This window comes from Antechinus flavipes, chromosome 1 (assembly GCF_016432865.1).
Source record: "Antechinus flavipes isolate AdamAnt ecotype Samford, QLD, Australia chromosome 1, AdamAnt_v2, whole genome shotgun sequence".
NCBI classification, from domain to species: domain Eukaryota; kingdom Metazoa; phylum Chordata; class Mammalia; order Dasyuromorphia; family Dasyuridae; genus Antechinus; species Antechinus flavipes.
The window spans coordinates 121500291-121524655 of record NC_067398.1 but is presented as its reverse complement, the minus strand read 5'-3'; the positions used below and the strand labels follow the sequence as shown (position 1 = coordinate 121524655).

Below are 24365 nucleotides of genomic sequence, written 5' to 3'. Positions count from 1 at the left end.
TTTTTGTTTTTCTTCATTTGTCATGGGAGGGGGCATCATAGGTAGGAAAGAAAGCATATTTTTTTAAAAAAATTTTAATGTTTTTTGAAGACCAAGCAAAGCCTACTGTCCCACCAAAAAAAAAAAAGGAAGAACTAGAGTCTTAATTCTTGAAAATTTGAAGAAACTGAAGAAAACAATGCCCACTAGGAAAGAGGAAGAAAGGAAGGGAGCACATTAAGTGCCTCCCATACACCAGCCACTGTGCTAAGTGCTTTATAATTATTATGGGACAAAGATCGGAATAAAATAAACCAAATTTCAATAATTTGATCAAAATATCAAATTTGCCTTTTTCTTCTCTCTAGTGTTTTTATCCGATAAAGCAGTCCCTCATTCAACTAGTGATAAATCCTCAGACTTGTTATTGGAGGTTAATACAAAGAGGGATAAGCTATAGTAAAAAAAATATTGTCTTCTCCAGTTCTTAATAAAGATCATGTAAAAATGAAATTCATTCAAATACTTATTAAATGCCTTCTATGAGAAAGGTGCAAGTTTAAGCTCTACAGCAGTAATGAACTGAACCAGCTACACCCAGCGAAAGAACTCTAGGAAATGACTAAGAACCATTACATCAAATTCCCAATCCCTTTATTTTTGCCCGCCTGCATTTTTGATTTCCTTCACAGGCTAACTGTACAATATTTCGGAGTCCAATTCTTTTTGTACAGCAAAATAATGGTTTGGACATGTATACTTATTTTGTATTTAATTTATACTCTAATATATTTAACATGTATTGGTCATCCTGCCATCTGGGGGGGGGGGGGGAGAGGGAAGGAGGGGAAAAATTGGAACAAAAGGTTTGGCAATTGTCCGGTGCTATAAAATTACTCATGCATATAACTTGTAAATAAAAAGCTATTAAAATAAAAAATAAAAAACAAGTTTTAAGCTCTAAAGAAGATACAAAGTTCAACTCACAATCCTTGCCTTCGAAGACAACAAATTAATACCTCTTTAATCTAGTGAAAATAGAATTTAAAGTTCTACTCATTGTTCTCAAATATTCATTTAAAATATTATTTTTCATATACATTAACAATTTATAGAAAGATACAGGTTAGAAAAATGTATAATTTGGAATTTAAAATATATATTTTAAATGTTCTTACATGCTTCATTAAGCTCAAAAATAAATCATTCAAAAATTACACAAAAAGATTTTAAATGCTATGTTACTCTAAAATATTGCAGGAAGGAAACACAATTTCCAACCTTAATCACACAGCTGGTTTCAATTCTATTACTAATATGATTAGCAATTTTTCCAGGCAAGCCATAAATTACCTTCAAAACCTTACCACTTATATTCTTATAAGTTGTGATGGAGAAGTACATTTTTAAGTATCTGACATAATATCGATGAGTAATTTCAAGAATATAGAGGGTCACAGTCAGTGGGGAAACTCTAGGTGAGGTATAAGACCCTTCAGTCCAGAGGGAATCTGCTAACAATGTCTGGTTCGGCTCCCCATCTCCCCTAAGAATTCTCAGCCTTCCTGAGAAGTCAGGGGGTGGTGACAACCTGTATTGAGATTGGAGCAGAGTGATACCAGGTGGCAATCTACATACAATAGCAAGTTGTTCATATGGTCCCACATGCACAGCGTTGTTTTTGTTACATTATAAAAAGGGGAAAGTCCTTGGAATAAATGGACTCCATTTTTCCACCATATTCAGGAGTCCCACCTCATCACTTCTCCACTAGTATAGGTAAGTATATTTTAATCACCTTGGTGTGGGGGCTCTAGAAAGCAATGGTACATTTTGTCACTCCAACTTGGGGGCTCTAGAAAGCAGGACACCACAGAAGAAAGCATCTAGAAATTTTTCTTAACTTTCACTAGATGTGTTTGATATTTTAAAACTCAAACTACTGATTTTTTCCTAGAAATTTTAATTTTTGATTACTTTCTTCTAAACAAAGATCCAAATGAGATTATTTATATGCAGCAGTTTGCAAACTTGAAAGTGCTATTCTTATTATTACATTACATCCTACTGGGATGCTTTGTCAGGGCGTGAAGGCAAGCCAAGTTTCTGAAAGACTATGACACCAAAGGAATGTAAATACTGGCAAATCTTCTCAAGCAGAAAAAATCTCAAGTATGATCATGGCAATGAATTATCATTTAAGAACCATTCCAACAAAGGTCAGAAAGCTAAATCACTTGAAAACTGAAAAGGATTTTTGGCCACAAGAGCATTATACTCACAATAAACTAATAATGATATAAAATGGTTGTGATCTACATTGGAGGGAGGAATATTCATGCCTATGAAATACCAGAAATGCTGGGAAAACTGGAAAGAAATTTGGCAAACTAAATAAAGTCTGGACCAACATTGTACCATATGTCACAATAAGTTCCAAATGAATCCTTCTGACATAAAAAGGAAAGATCACAATTATAGAGAACAGAAGAAGATACATCTACAATTATGGAAAGAATTCAGAAATAAAAAAGGATAAAAATTATTACAAAAGATTTAAAGAAAGGAAATTACACAACCAAAAAATTAAAAAGTTTTGCACAAAGTAAATGCATTTAGAATAAGACAAGCTATCAACAAGCAAAAATATTTTCAATATTAACTAAAACCATAAGAATAAATGGACTTTTAAAAAATATAGTATGTAACCATCTAAAAGAGAAAATGGACCATATTCTGCCCGCTGCCTATTTTATATGGCCCAAGAGCTACAAATAGATTTTACATTTATAAATAAAATTTAATTGCAATTTAAAATGAAAAAAAAAACATTCTTGTTTTTCACTTATTGGCTGTGTAAAAACAGGTAGGTTTTTCTCAGGATAATTTTTATATCAGGAGACTATGTCTTATCTTGAACCTATTTTAGCAATAATAATAACAACTTTAGATTTGCTTCACTGTCATGAATGAGTTGAAAACAACTGGTTGCCTCCACTAACTTAAATGTACTTTTGTAGTTCACAAATGCACAGCCTGCTGAGCACTGGCATTCTTTACATTTTTCTTGAATTTGCCAAACTCCATATATAGGATGGATAACTAAAAAACCTGCATGAAAAACCAACCAGTCACAAGTGATAAAACTCTCTAGATGGTTCTCAGTAGGAAAAAAAGTATGATTGCTTCAAATACCTTGGAGCTTTTCAAAAGGAGAGTAAAGGTCTTTTTTCAAATGCCAGATATTTCCCTATCACTTCAATTCCCAAGAGACCACTTTAAGATAATGAGTGAAACACTCCTATGATACACTTCCTTCTGCATTGAGGTCAGAATATGACAAGAACAAACATTTATAGCTAGAAAGGACCAACCAGAATAGGGTTCTTAATGTTTTTTTGTGTGTTATGGACCCTTTTTGACCATCTGGCAAAACCTTTCTATAAATACTGCTTTTCAATGCATAAAATAAAATACAAAGGATAGCAAAGAAAACTGATTAATATTGAAATACAATCAATGAAATAATTTTTTAAGTTTATACATATTACTTAAGAACTTCTGATGGCCTGTCCAAGGTCATAGAGATGTTAAGATTTGAACCCAACCAATGTGATCTAGCACCAGTGCTCTTTCACCATCCAGTGATACCTATTTTGTGGGTTTTTTTTTTAAATTTAAAATTCTAAAATCAGTATTATACATAATATGAATTAAATAATTAAAGTACATTTATTACTATGTGTTAGGTACTATATTAAGCAAAGGCTAGGGATACAAACAAAATTAATCCAAATAGTTTGTACCTTGCCCAGGAGTTTACATTTTAATGGAAAAAGAAATTAAATATAGGGAGTGGTGGTCAAGTCTATAACACTGAAGATATAACACTCAGGGATAGATTCAGAGAAAATAGACACACCTAGAAGATCCCTGATACATTCTAGTTTGGGGCACAATTAGTCAATTTTCAACTATCAACAATTAGGAAAGAAGGATTGGCTATATCATAACTTCTCAAAGTAAAATATATTGAAGTAGGAGCTTAAAATATATTGTGTAAGACCAATGCTAATCCAAAAATCTCAACATGAAAAGGATGTCAAAAAATTTTTGAAAAAAAAGAGGAAATTTTTATACCAAAATACCTATATAATAGGGGAAATTTATACAGACGTCTAAGGTTTGCAAAGTGCTTTATACAAAATAGCTCTTCAGTTTTTAACAAGAACCCTTTGAGGCAAATTTATATATTATGTATTGTTGATATGGATGTAATTTTATATGTAATAGTAATATATATGATTTATTTGAAGGAACAAACACATTGTTCTTTTCACACAGTAAGTAGAGAGTTTGAAGGGGTAACATTCTGGATTGTGTTAGTGTTAGTCAACATCAATGGAAAGGGGTCTTCAACCTTTTTTTTTGAAAGGTAACTCCTTTAAATTTTCATTGATCTGAATTGAATAGAAGATGGAGTGGTTTGTATACCAATCAGTGAGGAAAAAAGGAATTTTGAAATATTTAGAGATTAAATATTTTAAAAGTTTCCTCACCTGATGGAATCCCTGTGATATATAAAAAGAAGTGGTGGAAGAAGAGGAATGGTGACAAGTGATTTGACAATCTACTAGAGTCAATAAGCATTTAAGCACTAATTATGAGTCAGGCAATGAAAAACAAGAATTCTATCCAATTCAACCAATACTACTGCTAAAAAGCAACCTAAGATCAAAAGACGACAAATTTAATACAAAAATGAACAATCAATAATCATTTATTAAGTTCCCATACTGTGCTACATACTAGATATACAAACACAAGTAAAATATTCTATACCATCAAGGAATTTGCGTACTAGTGGCTGGATTTCAGCATGTTCAAGATTAAGAATGTAGTCAAGATAGAGGAATCACAGCTGCCAAACTTCCCTAAAAACATCTCCTATAAAACAACCTCAGAAAAGACCATATCAAATTCTGAGCAGAAAATTCAACAGAAAACTGACAAGTGAAGCAGCATCAGGAACAGCAGCAGAAATATTGACTGAACACCTGGTCAAAAAGAAATTCCAGAAGCATCTTGTATTTACATTGGATGTAGGACCTGAGAATATTTTTCAAGGCTTATTAACCATGTTCTGGCATACAATTCCAGAACAGAGAAGAGCAGACACAGTCACAAAAGAGCAACGGCCATACCTGGGTAAGGACTAGAGCACAGAGTAGGACAGTGATCAGATTTCTCCATGGATCACAACACCCTGGAAGCACCAAAAACTTAAAAGACCCCCACACTGAGATACAGAAACTCAAATCAGCCATCCCTCCCAGAGATGAGCAGAGCACAATACCAACAAAAATTCAAATTAAAGAAATAAGCTAGAAACGACCCCCCCCCAAAAAAAAGAAGAATTTGATCACAGAGAGTGTCTATGATGACAAAAAAACTCAAAACATTAACTCAGAAGAAAACAATGACTTGAAAACATCCACAAAGATTCAAAACAAAAAAAAAAAAAAAATGCAGATTAGGCAGAAGCCCAACAAGAATTCCTAGAAGAGCTAAAAGAGCAATTTTTAAATGGATTAAAATTAATTTTAAAAGTCAAGTATGACTTTTAGAGGAAAAACTGGTAAAGAAATGAGAGCAATATAAGAAAATTATGAAAAGAGAATTAACAACTTGATAAAAGAGGCACAAAAATACTGAAGAAAAATAACATTTTAAAAATAATAATTGGAAAAATTGCAAAAAAGGTACAAAACCTCACTGAAGATATATATTCAAGGTTAAGTAATTAATGAATATATGAAAAATAAGTAAATAATGAATGGGGGAGAAGAGACATTAAATGAAAGAAATTAGGAAAAGCTCCTTGTCAAGCAGTGCTTGACCTGTGCCTTGAAGAAAACTAGGGGTTCCAAGAAAGATATAAGGATGGAGGGCAGTTCATCAAAAGCACTAAGGCAGAAGAAAAAATACCATGTGTAAAGAATAATAACCATGATGAACATAGAGAAACATAAAAAGATTTAAGCAAACTGATTCAAGATGATAGAAATATAACAAGGAAAGTAATAAAAATAATGATGACAAAAGATTTCAACAAATAGTTTTATCTCTTAAAACAATTGTGACTTATGGCAATCTGAGCTTGTACAAAAGAGAAATTGTAAACTTTTCTGTTTCTTCACAAAAGGATTTATAATTGCTTTTTTGCTGTTGTTCAACTGAGTGACTATAAATATTCAGATATTTATTGTTTCACTGTTCTCATTATATGAAACTCAAAAGAACATTCTATTTTCATCTAGCAACATTAGGAAAATATTTCAGAAAAAAATAAAATTGGAATTTACATCTAAATTCTAACATCTTCCCTCAACAAAATTTAGAGAAAGAGACTATAATATCTCTCTTTTAAAGTTAAAAATAAGGGACTCATGGAACAGCAATTTTACAACTGGTATCAAAAAGACACAAGAGGATTCAAATGAAATCTGTGCATTCTAATATATTAGTCACATTTCAGAAACTGTAAAGTTTTTATGAGTCCTTTGTTCCTCAGGAGAAAGGCAGCTAATTCTCACAATTTATTAAAGGAAATAAAAAACAAAATAAGTTACATGCAGGCATCCTTTTTTTTTTTTTTCAAAAAGTTTTTAGCTATATTAAATTTTTTAAATGCTCACATTATTGACATAAGGACAATATATTAAAAAGTGATTTATATATACCATGCAGAATAATACTCTTGACATATAAGTTCTTGAAAAATTATAGCAGCATAAACATAAACTCTAAGATTTAAAAAAAAATAACAACTATGAAATGTGGAAAAGAATTCTAAGGAAAAATCATTTGAGGATCTGTTCACTCTCAAGATTAAGTATTTATAATCCCTGTATACCACTAAATGCTCACCTGGAAATATTCTACAGTTACAAGGTATTAACATTATATTCCATCTGCAAAATGATATCCCAAAAGTAAAACTGCTCTGTTTGCAGTTATCAGCAATTTAATTTTAAAAATCTGAAAAATACTTAGATGCCTACACATTTGTGGTATTCCTTTTTTAAAGTAAGAGTACTTAGCACTCTGGGTGTTAAACATTGAAGTTAAACCTCATTTATGCTTTCTACACAACATATGGATTCACCTTCACAGACTCCAAACATTTTCTCATTTGAAAGTCTATTGCAAAAATAGCTATCCCTCTACTATATGGATATGCCTCAAATTTAATGAGTTTCCTCTCTGTTTCACTGTAAAGATAATGAATTAAAATCTTCAATTCCACAATCTCTGGGACTGCCTCTATCATGACACACCCACATTTCATTTTCCTATTATAAAATTTAGAAGCAATTTGAAGAAATCAATGCCTGAAACATTTTTCCAGGCCATGGGATTCTCTGTTCATATGGAAGTGATAGTTTCTACATATAATCACAACTTCCAGAAATAATCTCGTCCATTTATTATGAGATAAAAAAATTAATGTCTTCATGGTAACACAATAAGCTAGTGACAAAGGTGAGACAAGAACACTGAATTCCAATCTCACAATTTCAATTCATACAATTACCTACTTGCCATAATACATTATAAAATATTATCATTTTATTTGTTTTATTTTATGTATAGAGTTAAAAGATATTTTAAAGAATTCCTTATATATGAAAAGTAAAACATCTATTAATATAATTTGACACTATTCCTAACCCTTTACTAGTTATGTATCTAGACTAAATGGCTACATCTAAAGATGATGATAAAAACAAACATTTCATCACATCTCAATCAATTAGTTTATTCAGGCTTTGTCTAAATATTTTTGCTCAAAATACAAACTTCGGCATTTTTTTGGAATTTTTTTTGGAATCAGACTGATTAATAGAGAAAAACTTAAAATTAAAAATTACTTTAAATTTTATTTATAGTCATGATCTATTATTTCCTACCTATACTTTGTTCCATAAATACATTCTCCAAAAGAAACTCCCTATTTGCCAGAAAAGAGAAAAATATGTCTATCTCCTTTTCTTCTAAAACTTTGGTTTACAATCCCCATATGATAAATGGTCAAAAGATATGAAAATGCAATTTTCAAAAGCAATCCAAACTATCCACAACCATATGAAAAATTATCTATTAATAATAATTCAAAAAATGAAACCTAAAAATCTCACAACTATTCAGATTGGTAACTGATTAAAAGAAGTATTAGTGCACTGTTGATGGTCACCATGATCTAGTCATTCTGGAAAGCCTTTTAAAACCATGCCCCAAAAGTTATTAAACTACACATACTTTTTGACATAGCAATATTGCTACTAAAGGTATCCCTCAAAGAAACCAAAGAAAAAGGAAGAGAATCTAAATACACAAAAACATTTATAGTAGTTCTTTTCATGATGGCAAAGGATTGGAATCTGAGGAGGTATTCATTAATTAGGAAATGTCTGAAAAAGTTATGGTCTATGAATACACTGACAGACTACTACTGAGCTGTAGGAAATGATAAAAGGAATGGTTTTTTAAAAACCTGAGAAGATATATATGAATTTATTAAGAATGAAGAGAGCATAACTAAAAGAGCAAATTATACAGTATTGTCAATATTATAAAAGCAATCAGTTACAAAAATGAGAAACTCATATCATCCCAGTGACCAACTGTGGTTCCAGAAAATAAATAATAAAATTGGCTACCTGGTAGAGAAGTGAAGGAATCAAGAGTACAGAGTGAAATATCATTTTTTAAAACAAAGCCAATGCGGGAAAACAATCAGATTATTTTGCAGATTTTTGTTCTCTCTTTTTTTTAAAAGAATATTGTTTGTTTACCTTTCAGCTACCTTCGCTGAAATACCAAATGGGGATCCCTTGGGACTAGTTACAACCTCAGCAAGAACCACAGAGACTTTTATCTCCCAGACCATTTGTTGAGTCAGGGCCTGAGTCCAGGAAGAGTGAAGGAACCTAGACTGATTGGGAATTCTAGACCTAGGAGTACTGCTGAGATGCAGCCCTGGGAGATAAGAAACCAGCATCTAGTGAATGCAAAAGCAATGTAGCAGTATTGCTGCTGACTATGGGCACTACAAGTGTCCTTGTAGGAGTGAGGAGCTCTTGGTTTTGGGTTCCTGGTCAGAGGGGATAGCTAAAAGGAAGCTTGAGGCACCATCTTTGTCTACCCCACAATTAGAGGTGCTTACACTAATACATTTCATTTAAAAAAAAAATGAACTAGCAAAAAAAGAAAGAATTCTCCCACAGAATGAACAATCTATGGGAACGAGGAAGACTAGGGTTCATCTTCAGAAGACATTTTAATAAAAAATTTTTAAAAAGCCTCTATCCCAAAGATAATATGAAATGGCTCCCGGCCCAGATAGAATTTAAAGAAGAAATCAAAAAATAATTTTAAAATCAAATGAGAGACATTAAGGAAAAACTAAAAACTAAATAAAGACAATCCAAGAAAAGATAATTATGGGGAAAAAAAACCAACTAGAAAAGGAGATACAGAGTCTCAAAGTTGAAATAATTCGTTGAAAATTAGAATTGGGCAAGGGAAAGCCAGTGAATATAAGAGACCAAGAAATAACAAAATATTATAAAGAATGAAAAAATAGAATAGAATGTAAAACATCATATAAGAAAAATAACAGATCTGGAGAATAGATCAAGAAGAGAAAATATTGGACTGTCAGAAAGTTGTGATCCAAAAGAGAATCCTGACATAATAATGCAGGAAATAATCCAAAAAAATTGGCCTGGAATGATAGAATGTGAGGAAAAAGTAAAAATAGAAAAAAATCCATTGATCATCACCTCAACAAGATCCTTTGTGGAAAACACACAGGAATATTATTGCCAAATTTTAAAACCCCCAAATCAAAGAGAAAATTTTGTAAGAAACAAGAAAAAAATAATTCAAATATACTGGGGCTACAATTAGAATTTAAAAGACTTATTAGAAGCTATAATAAAAGACCACCAATTCAAAAGAATTAGGCCTGCAGGCAAAAATATCATATCCAGCAAAATTATCTATAGTTTTGAATAAGAAAAAATGAACATTAAATGAAATTGCAGATTTTCAGGACTTTCTATCAACCAAACTCAAACTTAACAGAAAACTTAGCATATAAAAGTCAATATGAAAGATAAATTCTAAGGAACTCAACATGGATAACCTGTTTCAACATATAGAAATTATTTAATTTATCTTTACATGGGAAATGCATACAATATGTTTAAGATTCATATCAACAACAGAGTAGTTCAAAAGAAAGATTGGCAGAGTTAAGGTAAAAACAGTAATCATATACAAATGAGATACAAAGGAAGAATAGACAAGGGCATTAAAGGGGGAGGAAGAGCTTGTAATTCTGAAAACCTACTTACATAGGGAATGGATTCAATAGGCAGCACTAGATATATGCCATGAAGGGTATAAAACCTTCCAAAACCTATAAAGATAGAAGCAGAAAGGGGTAGGTGGATAGGAAAGCAAAGGTTGAGAGAAGACAAGAAAGGGATCCCTGGGTAGGGGGAGGTTAAGTAATAGTAAGCCAAGTTAGGAAGCAGAATTTAACAAAAGAAACAGCAGGGATAGAAAAGACGTGTGTGTGTGTGTGTGTGTGTGTGTGTGTGTGTGTGTGTGTGTGTGTAGTATATATATGACTAAAATGTATTTAAAAGAAACTTCCCAAGCTTGCAAAAAGAATATATTTGCTTTTTTATCACTTATTTTAATAAATGATGCTGTGAATGTTTTAAATAGTAAGTCCAATTAGTTATGCAGATTCATACTCCAAGCTGTTGTCAGGTTCTGAAATCAAGGAGAAATCTGAGAAATCATCTGAATATTTAGCAAAGAATGGTGGTTTTCTCCTGCGTCAGGGCATGGTGCTACCATTGTTAAGGAGTCACTCCCTGAAAACATCTGGATCAAATTAAAAATGTTACTTAATATTAATTTTCCATCTTCCACATACACAAAAATTTAAAAGTATAAATGTCAAAAAATGAGGAACTATCTTTAAAGTTGAAAATCCATCATCTGTATTTTGCTTCTTCAAAAAAAAAAATTTCTGATGTTGTCCTAGTATATCATTCAGCTAAAAATATTTATACCTCTCTGAGGATACATTGAAAAAATCATTCATTCTCATAAAATACAGAAAATGTTTCAAAGACATCTTAATCATAATAAATCAGAAGGTAAACAGAGAAAAAGAAACTTCCTGGAAACCAGAAACCACCATGGTGTGAATCATTTACAATATTAGTTAATAAACTCTACAGGAAAAGATACCAGGTGATATTTGAGTTCTAGTAAATATGGATTAACTCTCAAAGAGGATTTTTCCCCCCTAGCATATCAAATAATTGTGATCTGAGAATGTTTCCTTTTAATATGCCATTTATATATTATATCTTAGATACATGTCCCAAGAAGATTTGTTTTATCTCATAAACAAATAGTAAACAAATATCTCTTCCTCCCATGCTTCTTCTTAGATGATATCTCAAGTTATAAGTTTCTCTGGTTTATATATACAATTCCTGGGAGGACAAACAGCTACTTTGCTCTTGGAATATCTAATTCTCTCCTCCTCAGAAAGAGCTACCAATCTGTTTTTAAGCTATTATCATACAAGTGTCCTTTCCCTTCCTTCCACCTCAGGATAATATTTTTCCATTCTTCATCATCCTGACAAAAATCAAGTCTCTACTCTTCCATCATCTCAGATTCCTTCCTATCCCCAAAAAGTTTTTAGTTCTATTTTTCTCAGGAAAATTTTTTATTTTCACTAAATATACATGCACTTGAAGAAAATGACCCTCTATAAGTGGCTAAGATTTTCTGCCTTGTTTATTGAAAGTATTTCAATATTTAAACCTCAATTCTAAAGACCCAGTTAAAACTTTTCAAAGAGTTTCCTCAAATTCCTTTATAACACAGTGTTTAAAGGAAAATTCTCTATTCAATAACTAGTGTGTGCTGTGTGATGCAAACTAAAGTTTCAAGATAAACAGATTTTATCCTGACTTGAACAAATTTAAGAGCTAAATTTTTGTTTAAAAAAATTTGATTTTTAATAAGGCTTAGGGTTAGGGTTAGAGTTATTTTTAAGTCTTAATTTCAGTTATGTTAAGAATAAATATAACAAAGGGAAAGGGAAGAAAAAAGAAAAGGCATTTATATAATGCCTACAACATTTCAGGCACTGTGCTAAGTGATATACAAATATTATTTCATTTAATTCTCCCAACAACAGGTAGGTATTAGTCCCATTTACAGTTGAGAAACCTGAATCAAACAAAGGTGAAGTGACTTGCCCAGTATCACAAAGCTATAGAGAGGCCTGAGATAATATTTGAATTTAGGTCTTCTTGACTCCAAGTTCAGGACTCAGTACTATGTTGCCATCTAGAGAGATCAGAGATATAAAACCTCAAATGTCAACAGTACAGTTGAGTCACCCTTCACTGCAATATGTACATTTTTGAGAAATAACAATGAATAAGGCCACAACAAAAAAAATAGAAGACCCCTAACCAAGTACTACCACCATCATCTCCCACTCTTCAATCCTGATAAAACAATAGAGAAAAGGAATTCTCAATGATTTTCTATTCAATTGCACCCATTCTAAAATATACAATGGGAAATATTTATCCATTTGGTTTTTCTTATGTGGACTATTAGACCAGAGAATGGACTCCCCATTGAAGATCTAGGAACAAAGGCAAGGACTTATGAACATCCCTGCCCATTAACCAGGAATAGAAAGAATCCACAAAAAAAAACAAACAAAAGAAATTATATAAACAAAAAGGTGAATCTTAGCTAAAATGATTCTTACATTTAGGAGCACTAACATGAATTCTACCTTGACCAATGTATATTGTTCTATTCATTGTATTTTCATCTCAGAACCTTACATAATTTCTCAAACATAGTAGGAGTTTAATAAATGCATGCTGACTAATGGACTGAATCCAAGTCCCCACTCTTCCACATCTCAAAAGATTTTCATGACTATCATGCCCACAATATTTATCATCTACTGGTGAACGTTTCAGTGCTGAGCTCCCCTAAATTTACTAGTTCAAATCACACCAACACTTCTTACCTCATTCCTAGAAGATCAAAATGGATAAATGACTTTGCTATAAAAGGTCATATTTTAGAAAAGCAGAAAACTACCTTTGAAAACCACAATTAAGGGAAGAATTCATGACCAAGTGAGGTTGTAGAAAGGATCACAGAAGAAGAAATGGACAATTCCAATTACATAAAATATGCAAAACAAAACCAATGTAACTAAAGTTAAAAAGGAAAGTTGTTATGATTCTTACAACGTGCTAAGACAGTGGAATTGATAGAGACAATAATTATCTAATTTAGCATGGTTCTGTATGATTGATCTGATCCTATAAGGAGATGTTATGGGCCAGAACTTGAAACAAGGTACTAAGTGGAACTGAGGAGACATGGTTAAATCTAATTTAGCATTGATTTAATCCTACAACAAATAATGGTTTCCTAGTGATGTAATGATTGGAGTATATAGCATATAAGCAAGAAGCTCTCAAGGCCAGATCCATAAGCCCACTCTCTCGGAGGTGGAGTCAGATTCATTCCATATTCCACCTTTGTGCTGGCTGGAGACATTTGGAGGAAGAGAGACTGAAGCTAGCAGAGGCAAAGGATTAGGGGCAGGGACTCTTGGAACCAAGGAGAGAGATAGACCTCTAAGAAAGCTAACTGGGCCCAGGGAAGGACAAGACTTAGATGGAGACAATAAAGGATTTGGACTTTAACTCCTGGCTGCATTTGGAGCAATTACTGAAACTGAAACTAAGGCTGCCCCCAGAAGCCCCCCAAGAAACCTTATTTAAGGGCACTCCCTTAGTTTCTTGTTCTTTGTCACTTTTATTAAAAAAAAAAAAAACTACATATTTTTGTACATATGGGTTCTTTACTTCTTTCTTTGTTCTCACAGGAATATAAACCTAGTTGTGGTATTGCTGAGTCAAAGGATATGCCTTTGCTCCAAATGCAGCCAGAGAACATTATATTTGAGAGAAGAACATTACAGAAAGTTAAGTAGGAAAAATATTTGCAGTAAGTTTCTCTGCTAAAGGTCTCATTTCCTAGATATTTAATTGATTTACATTTATAAAATTAAGAATTATTCCCCATAAGATAAATTACAAAAGGATATGAATAGGCAGTTTTCAAAGGAAGAAATCCAAGCTACCAACAACCATTTAAAAAATGCTCAAAATCACTAATAATCAGAGAAATGCACTTAAAGCATATTTGGAGTTCCATCCATTCATCAGATTGGCAAAGCTAATAAAAAAGAAAATACTGGATGGGTTCTGGGGAAACAGGCACAATGATGCACTACTGATAGAGCTGTGAATTGGTGAGTCCATTCTGGAAAACAATTTGGAACTATACCGAAAAAGCTAATAAACTGGGCATATTCTTTGACTCAGCAATACCACAACTAGGTTTATACTCCTGTGAGAACAAAGAAAGAAGTAAAGAACTCATATGTACAAAAATACGTAGTTCTTTTTTTTTTTTTTAATAAAAGTGACAAAGAACAAGAAACTAAGGGAGTGCCCTTAAATCAGAAAATGGCTGAACAAATTATTGTATGTAATGGAATACTACATAGTAAAAAAAAAAAAAAAAAAAATGAAATGGATTCAAGGTAACCTGGGAAAACTTCTATGAATTGATGCAGAGTGAGATGAATTGAACCAAGAGAGTAATTTATTCAATAAAAACAAGTAGTTATTAAGGCAATTCTAATAAATTTGAGATGGAAATTGCCAACTGCATCCAGAGAGAGAGAGAACTATGAAGATGGAATGTGGATCAAAGCATATTTTTTTCACCTTTCTATGCTGTTTTTGTCTGTTTGCTTTTTTTTTCCTCATGGTTTTTCACCTTTTGATCTGATTTTTTCTTGCACACCATGAAAAATATGGAAATAAATTTAAAAGAATTATACATATTTTAACCTATATCAGATTGCTTGCTGTTTTGGGGAGGAGGAAGGTAATGGAGGGGGAGAGAAAAATTTGGAACACAAAGTTTTATAAAAAATCAATGTTGAAACTATCTTTACATACATTTGGAAAAATAAAATTTAAATTGTTTTAAAATTTTAAATTTAAAAATTGTTTTAAAAAAGAATTAGAAGGGACAAAAAAAGCCATTGTAAAGATAAAACTACTTTGAAAAATTTAATTATGATTAATGCAATGACCAAAACATAAAGAACCAATGAAAAAATAATGTTAACTACTCCTACAATACCAACAGCATGTATATTAGCACCAAGGATATAACATAGGTTTACAATAAAACACATCCTCATACCCCAGCCTCCTTCCAAGTTTTTAATGTCATGTACACTCTGGCTCTCGGATGAGGAAGTTTATCTGACTCAAGCAAGACAGCCAATCTGACCAAAGCCCTTCAGGAACAAAAGCCTGCCAGCAGGGGCCACAACTTCATAGGAATTGAAGAGTGTATTCCAAAGAGCACATGGAGCTCAGGATACAATATCTTGTGAATGGAAATATCTTGAAAATCTGAACTTAACTATATAAGATAAAAAATGAACATTTTGGGCAGCTAGGTGGCATATCAGCCCTGAAGTCAGGAGGACTTGAGTTCAAATTTAGCCTCACACACTTAACACGACCTAGCTGTGGGACCATGGGCAAGTCACTTAATTCCAATTACCTAAGGGGGAAAAAAAAAAAAAGATGGACAATCAAAAAAAAAAAAAGTTTGGAACAATTTTAGGAGAAAAACCAGAACAGATTATTTGCTTCACAAATGCTACAGACAAAAAAAAAAAAATATAGGAGTGATAGAGATAACAATAGCAACAGAGTAATAACAGAAAGAATTCTAAATGAACATAAGGAAACTAGGGCAAATGCCAAAATTTAACAGAAGTAACAGTTAAGAGGAATACAAAAAGCATTACAAACAGACCTGGCAACAACATGCCTACAGGTAAATGCTTCTTTTATGAGACTACATTATAGTCTGGAAGGATACAGAAAAGAATGAGTAATGCACCAGAGTCAAGTTAAGAATTAGTAATGAAGGGATGGTGATTTCTCTGGTCTCTCAAATCAAAGAACCTATAGGGGAATGGGTGAAGAGAAGAGGGCAAAGATGGAAAGTATGGGAAAGAAAGGTAGTGGAAGGGAGTTCTACTAATGAATGCTCTTATTAGTGAAAAAAGATGAGGACTTTAAACTGAATGAAGCCTGAGGGATTTGGTGTCTTAAAAGTCTATTAATTCAGGGAAAGGAGGAAGTTGAATCTCTCAGGGAATCTGACATTTAGATGACTAGAAGATGAGCATAGACACAGAAAGGAGATTTCCAGGCAAGTATAAGAAATGAAAGATCAAAAAGAGAGAGGGGATGGATCAATGGTGGGAAGGCCCCCCTACCATGCGGCAGTGTCCTCTCTGACAATGCCATTGTTTGGAAGATGAAGCACAATGGAAAAGAGGAATTAATGAGGTAAGAAAGAAAGAAAAAGAGAGAGAAATCAATTCAACAGACTAGACAAGTGAGATTAAGAAATAACAATTCAATGGCATTAAGAAAAGAATTTTAGATATATTCAATCTATGGTGAAACTTCTCCCACCTCATTGAAAAGTGAGAAGGGAAAAGTGAAAAGGGAAGGAATAAGCTAAGTGGAAGGGAATACGGTAACTGGGAGGGAAAGGGGTAAGTTGGGGGGGGGAACTTTGAGGGGGGGAGGGATACTAAAAAAGGGAGGGCTGTGAGAAGCAAGTGGTGCTCACAAGCTTAATACTGGGAAGGGGGGTAAGGGAGTAAGAAGGGAGAATAGCATAAACCGGGGTTAACAAGATGGCAAGTAATACAGAATTGGTCATTTTAACCATAAATGTGAACGGGGTAAACTCCTCTATAAAGAGGAAGCGGTTAGCAGAATGGATCAAAAGCCAGAATCCTACAATATGTTGTTTACAGGAAACACACCTGAAGCGGGGTGATACATGCAGCTTAAAGGTAAAAGGTTGGAGCAAAACCTACTATGCTTCAGGTGAAGCCAAAAAAGCAGGGGTAGCCATCCTCATCTCATATCAAGCTAAAGCAAAAATTGATCTAATCAAAAGAGATAAGGAAGGGCACTATATCTTGCTAAAGGGTAGAATGAATAATGAAGAAGTATCTATATTAAACATATATGCACCAAGTAGTGTAGCATCTAAATTCTTAAAAGAGAAATTAAGAGAGCTGCAAGAAGAAATAGACAGTAAAACTATAATAGTGGGAGATCTCAACCTTGCACTCTCAGAATTAGATAAATCAAACCACAAAATAAATAAGAAAGAAGTCAAAGAGATAAATAGAATACTAGAAAAATTAGATATGATAGATCTCTGGAGAAAATGTAATGGGGACAGAAAGGAGTACACCTTCTTTTCAGCAGTTCATGGAACTTATACAAAAATTGACCATATATTAGGACATAAAAACCTCAAACTCAAATGCAGTAAGGCAGAAATAGTGAATGCATCCTTTTCAGACCATGATGCATTGAAAATTACATTCAATAAAAAGCCACAGGAAAGTAGACCAAAAAATAATTGGAAACTAAATAATCTCATACTAAAGAATGATTGGGTGAAACAGCAAATTATAGACATAATTAATAACTTCATCCAAGAAAACGATAATAATGAGACATCATACCAAAATGTATGGGATGCAGCCAAAGCGGTAATAAGGGGAAATCTCATATCTCTAGAGGCCTATTTGTATAAAATAGAGAAAGAGAAGGTCAATGAATTGGGCTTGCAACTAAAAATGCTAGAAAAGGAACAAATTAAAACCCCCCAATCAAACACTAAACTTGAAATTCAAAAAATAAAAGGAGAGATCAATAAAATTGAAAGTAAAAAAACTATTGAATTAATTAATAAAACTAAGAGTTGGTTCTATGAAAAAACCAACAAAATAGACAAACCCTTAGTAAATCTGATTAAAAAAAGGAAAGAAGAAAATCAAATTGTTAGTCTTAAAAATGAAAAGGGAGAACTCACCACTAACGAAGAGGAAATTAGAGCAATAATTAGGAGTTACTTTGCCCAACTTTACGCCAATAAATTCGACAACTTAAATGAAATAGAAGAATATCTCCAAAAATATAACTTGCCTAAACTAACAGAGGAAGAAGTAAATATCCTAAACACTCCTATCTCAGAAAAAGAAATAGATCAATCAACTCCCTAAGAAAAAAACCCCAGGACCAGATGGATTTACATCTGAATTCTATCAAACATTTAAAGATCAATTAACTCCAATGCTAAATAAACTATTTGAAGAAGTAGGGATTGAAGGAGTCCTACCAAACTCCTTTTATGACACAGACATGGTACTGATACCTAAACCAGGTAGGCTGAAAACAGAGAAAGAAAATTATAGATCAATGTCCCTAATGAATATTGATGCTAAAATCTTAAATAAAATATTAGCAAAAAGATTACAGAAAATCATCCCCAGGATAATACACTATGACCAAGTAGGATTTATACCAGGAATGCAGGGCTGGTTCAATATTAGGAAAACTATTAACATAATTGACTATATCAACAACCAAACAAACAAAAACCATATGATCATCTCAATAGATGCAGAAAAAGCATTTGATAAAATCCAACAGCCATTCCTAATAAAAACACTTGAGAGCATAGGAATAAAAGGACTTTTCCTTAAAATAGTTAGGGGCATATATTTTAAACCTTCAGTAAGCATCATATGCAATGGGGAAAAACTGGAACCTTTTCCAGTAAGATCTGGAGTGAAACAAGGTTGCCCACTATCACCATTATTATTCAATATTGTATTAGAAACACTAGCCTCTGCAATAAGAGTTGAGAAAGATATTAAAGGAATTAGAATAGGCAATGAGGAAACCAAACTATCACTCTTTGCAGATGATATGATGGTATACCTAGAAAACCCCAGAGATTCTACTAAAAAGCTATTAGAAATAATTCATAATTTTAGCAAAGTAGCAGGATACAAAATAAATCCCCATAAATCCTCAGCATTCCTATACACCACCAACAAAATCCAAGAGCAAGAGATACAAAGAGAAATTCCATTCAAAATAACTGTTGATAGCATAAAATATTTGGGAATCGACCTACCAAAGGAAAGTCAGGAATTATATGAGCAAAATTACAAAAAAGTTTTCACACAAATAAAGTCAGACTTAAATAATTGGAAAAATATTAAGTGCTCTTGGATAGGCCAAGCGAATATAATAAAGATGACAATACTCCCTAAACTAATCTATTTATTTAGTGCTATACCAATCAGACTTCCAAGAAAATATTTTAATGATTTAGAAAAAATAACAACAAAATTCATATGGAACAATAAAAAGTCGAGAATCTCAAGGGAATTAATGAAAAAAAAATCAAATGAAGGTGGTCTAGCTGTACCTGATCTAAAATTATATTATAAAGCAGCAGTCACCAAAACCATTTGGTATTGGCTTAGAAATAGATTAGTTGATCAGTGGAAAAGGTTAGGTTCACAAGACAGAATAGTCAACTATAGCAATCTAGTGTTTGACAAACCCAAAGATTCTAAATTTGGGGATAAGATTTCATTATTTGATAAAAACTGCTGGGATAACTGGAAATTAGTATGGCAGAAATTAGGCAAGGACCCACACTTAACACCACATACCAAGATAAAATCAAAATGGGTCCATGACCTAGGCATAAAGAACGAGATTATAAATAAATTAGAGGAACATAGGATAGTTTATCTCTCAGACTTATGGAGGAGAAAGAAATTTGTGACCAAAGATGAACTAGAGACCATTACCGATCACAAAATAGAAAATTTTGATTATATCAAATTAAAAAGCCTTTGTACAAACAGAACGAATGCAAACAAGATTAGTAGGGAAGCAACAAACTGGGAAAACATCTTTACAATTAAAGGTTCTGATAAAGGCCTCATTTCCAAAATATATAGAGAACTGACTCAAATTTATAAAAAATCAAGCCATTCTCCAATTGATAAATGGTCAAAGGATATGAACAGACAATTTTCAGATGAAGAAATTGAAACTATTACCACTCACATGAAAGAGTGTTCCAAATCACTATTGATCAGAGAAATGCAAATTAAGACAACTCTGAGATATCACTACACACCTGTCAGATTGGCTAAGATGACAGGAAAAAATAATGATGAATGTTGGAGGGGATGCGGGAAAACGGGGACACTGATGCATTGTTGGTGGAGTTGTGAACGAATCCAGCCATTCTGGAGAGCAATCTGGAATTATGCCCAAAAAGTTATCAAACTGTGCATACCCTTTGATCCAGCAGTGTTTCTATTGGGCTTATACCCCAAAGAGATACTAAAAAAGGGAAAGGGACCTGTATGTGCCAAAATGTTTGTAGCAGCCCTGTTTGTAGTGGCTAGAAACTGGAAAATGAATGGATGCCCATCAACTGGAGAATGGCTGGGTAAATTGTGGTATATGAATGTTATGGAATATTATTGCTCTGTAAGGAATGACCAGCAGGATGAATACAGAGAGGCTTGGAGAGACCTACATGGACTGATGCTAAGTGAGATGAGCAGAACCAGGAGATCATCATACACTTCGACAACGATATTGTATGAGGATGTATTCTGATGGAAGTGGATTTCTCTGACAAAGAGACTTAACTGAGTTTCATTGGATAAATGACGGACAGAAACAGCTACACCCAAAGAAGGAATACTGGGAAATGAATGTGAACTATTTGATTTTTGATTTTCTTCCTGAGTTATTTTTACCTTCTGAATCCAATTCTCCCTGTGCAGCGGGAGAACTGTTCGGTTCTGCAAATGTGTATTGTATCTAGGATATACTGCAACATATTTAACATATATAGGACTGCTTGCCATCTTGGGGGGGAGGGGGGAGAAGGGAGGGAGGGGAAAAAAACGAAACATAAGTGATTGCAAGGGATAATGCTGTGTAAAAATTATCCTGGCATGGATTCTGTCAATACAAAGTTATTATTAAATAAAATTAAATTTAAAAAATAAAAAAAATAAAAAAATAAAAAAAAATTTAAAAAAAGAAATAACAATTCAATAATCCAGTTTTTGATAAAATAAAAAACATAAATCACCTAAAAAAAACTTTTAGGACAACTAGAAAGCAACCAGACAAAAATAGTATTAGATGAATATTGTATACACAATATCCACAATATATTCTAAATGGATATATTGAAAAAAGAACCCTACTTGCCAGATAGGGGAAGGGGTGGGGGAAAGGAGAAGAAAATTTGGAACAAAAGGTTTTGCAAGAGTCAATATTGGAAAAATTACCCATGAACATACTTTGTAAATAAAAAGCTTTAATAAAAAATTAAAAAAAAAAAGAACCCAATCATATACCTCTCACAGCTTTGGATAGAAGATGTATTCTCAACCACTAATAAGAGAAATTTAAATTAAACTACTCTTTAATTTTATCTCCTAATTGCACATATTTAACCTCTATCAAATTACTTGATATCTTGGGGAGAGGAAAATAAATGAGAAAGAGAAAAAATTGGAACACAAAGTCTTACAAAAAGGAATACTGAAAACTATATATATTTTGAAAAATAAAATATTATTGAATTTAAAAAAATTTTCTCTCATACCCTGCAAACTGGCCCCAAAAAATGACCAAAAAATGGGAAGTTCATATTTGAGAGATTGTTGAAAGACAAGTATGTTAATAAATATTATTCATAAAGCTGTGGAAATTTGGAAATCAATTTAGAATGATGCAAATAAAGTAACTAAATTGTCAAGACTTTTTGTACTAGAGACTCCATTACTGGGCTTATATCCCAAGAAAGTCATTGATAAAAAGAAAGTCCTGATATAGTTCAAAATCATAAGAGCTAAGTATTAGAAGCAGAGCAGGTGCCAATTTAGTGGAGAATGGCTAAAACAAATTGTGGTGTATGAATATATTAAAATATTACTGTGCTATAGGAAATGGTATATGTAATAAATACAGAGAAGTATGGGATGATTTAAATGAACTAATACAGAGTGAAATAGAGCCAAGAAAACAAGTTGCAAAAGAAATAACCAGCAAAACTCAGATTCTCTGAACTCCAAATCCAAAGTGCTTTTAGAAAGGAAAAAAAAAAATTTACCCTGCCTTTACATAGTGCCTAGCATATCAAAAGCAATCAATAATGTTTATAGACTTGATGATTGAAATTGGGCATTGGGCCCTAGTTTTAAAGCAAATTTGTCTAGTTTTGTCTTACACTATGTTCTCAAATTTATTGTACAAAGCTAGGTGGGAAGTTGAAAATGCTTTACCTTCAAAATGCCTGACTATAGGAAAGAATATCACAAAAAGCAACCTGTAATGTAGTAATCAGAAATAGGCTTTTTAGATTTTTGGGTTTTGTTCCACTTTTTTAAAACAGCACTTGGAGCATTTAACACATACAGAAATGATAAAGTAAATAATATAGTATACATATGCAACATATCAAAACAGTAACACTTACAATTTCATCTTGTGTTTCATCATCGTCATCGTCGTCATCATCATCATCATCACTATTCTGGTATCCAGGTGGGAGTGGGGGACCTATGAGTTCATCTGTATCTTCAGATTGTATGTGAGTGGTTTGGGGTGGCAAAGGAGGCCCAATTAATTCTTCATCTGAACTATCTTCACTTCCACTGCTTTCTGTGTCACTAAAAAGAGAAAAAAAGATTTGTCTTTCCATTCCTCCTTGCTTCCTCTTCAGGCAATGCATAGGACATAAGCCTGCCAATTTCTTTTTATTACTTAGTCCTCATCCCTACAATGCATCTGTTGATAGTGGAGGAAGAATGTTTTTTAAAGAGCTGTCCATCTCTGCCTTCAGTTTTTGTTAAGGGAGTTAGGGAACTAACTTCATTTCTTGGTTTTGGTTTACTTTTATATTTTTGAAAGGTCCATCATGTTTTTTAAAAAGCATTTTATTGTTTTAATCATCTTTACTCTGCCTTCTCACCCTTCCATTCCCCCCCACCCCAATTGAGAAAAACAAAAAACAAACTTCCACACTGTCCATGTCGAAAAAAAAAATTGTCTCATTTTGCATTCTGTCAGGCAACATGTATTCATTAGTTCTCAGGAATCCTGATTTTATCAGGCTGATGTGTTCAGCACAATGACATTCCATCTCATATAGTTCTCTATCTTCCAATTTATAGACATGCTTCACCCTCAGATTCCCATTCTTCACCACCTCAAAAAGAGCTATAAATATTTTTGTATATCTTTAAAGTTTATTTTCCTAAAGACTAATTCCTTTCATAATGTCCCCTCTCTTTAATTATCTCTGCCTCTTCCCACTTCCTTACTTTTTCCCTGTTGAATAAAATACATTTAAATATCCTGTTGTGTGTATGCATGTGTATTTCCCCTTCTGGGAAAAAATTAAGCATTTGGAAGTTAACTATTTTCTAATCCAATATATAATGTTTCTCATGTCTGCTTCATATCCTGAGATCATGCTGAATCAAAGCATATTCGAAAAATGGATTGTATCTTTTTACAACAAGAAGCCATTTTGGCTTTTTGTGGACTTCCCCCTGATCATTCCATTACTATTTGAAAACAATTTTTATTTTTAGTTCTGAATATGAAAGTTAAAGGCAAAAAAAAAAAAAAAGCTACAAGTCCTGAAGGAATTTTGCAACTACTTTTTTTCCTTGAATATTAATTTATTTTTATCAGCCATGAAATCAGCTTTGAATCATTTCAATGATATGACTGATAGATACTTAGGCATAATAATTCATGTATCTGAACAGAACAGAAACTCAATCCATGATATATACCAATCAATCAGCAAATATTTACTGAACACCAATTTTAGATGGTAGGTTTATAAAACCAAAAATGAAATAGCTTCTGCCTTTACCTCACAATCTATTCAGAGAGATAAGTATTTATATGCAAAATAAATGTAAAGTCATTTTAGAGGTACTGGACACTAGCAATGGGGGTAAGAGTGGGGCAGGAAATTAGGAAAAGTTTCTTTTAGAAGGTGTCATTGAACTTAAGTTTTGAAAGAAATGGGATTCTAAGAGGCAAGGTGAGGAAGGGATTCATTCTGTGCATAGGAATGACTAGCACAACAGCCTAAAAAACGATGAATGGATTGTCCTGAGGAAAAGCAACCGTAGAATTGATATGTAGTTCACACATATATATTTAAACATTTTGGGGATAATGTGG

The 24365-nt window shown here is 32.7% G+C and overlaps 1 protein-coding gene across 2 annotated transcripts in view; it reads right to left on the bottom strand.

Annotated features, from left to right (window-relative positions):
• The window catches only part of WDR70 (WD repeat domain 70), a 382013-nt gene that overhangs the window by 328889 nt on the left and 28759 nt on the right, over window positions 1-24365 (bottom strand). For both annotated transcript variants that reach the window (XM_051990074.1, XM_051990064.1), the window contains exon 5: window positions 22639-22831. In XM_051990074.1, the coding sequence (XP_051846034.1) occupies window positions 22639-22831 (193 nt within the window). The remainder of the gene's footprint in view (window positions 1-22638; window positions 22832-24365) is intronic.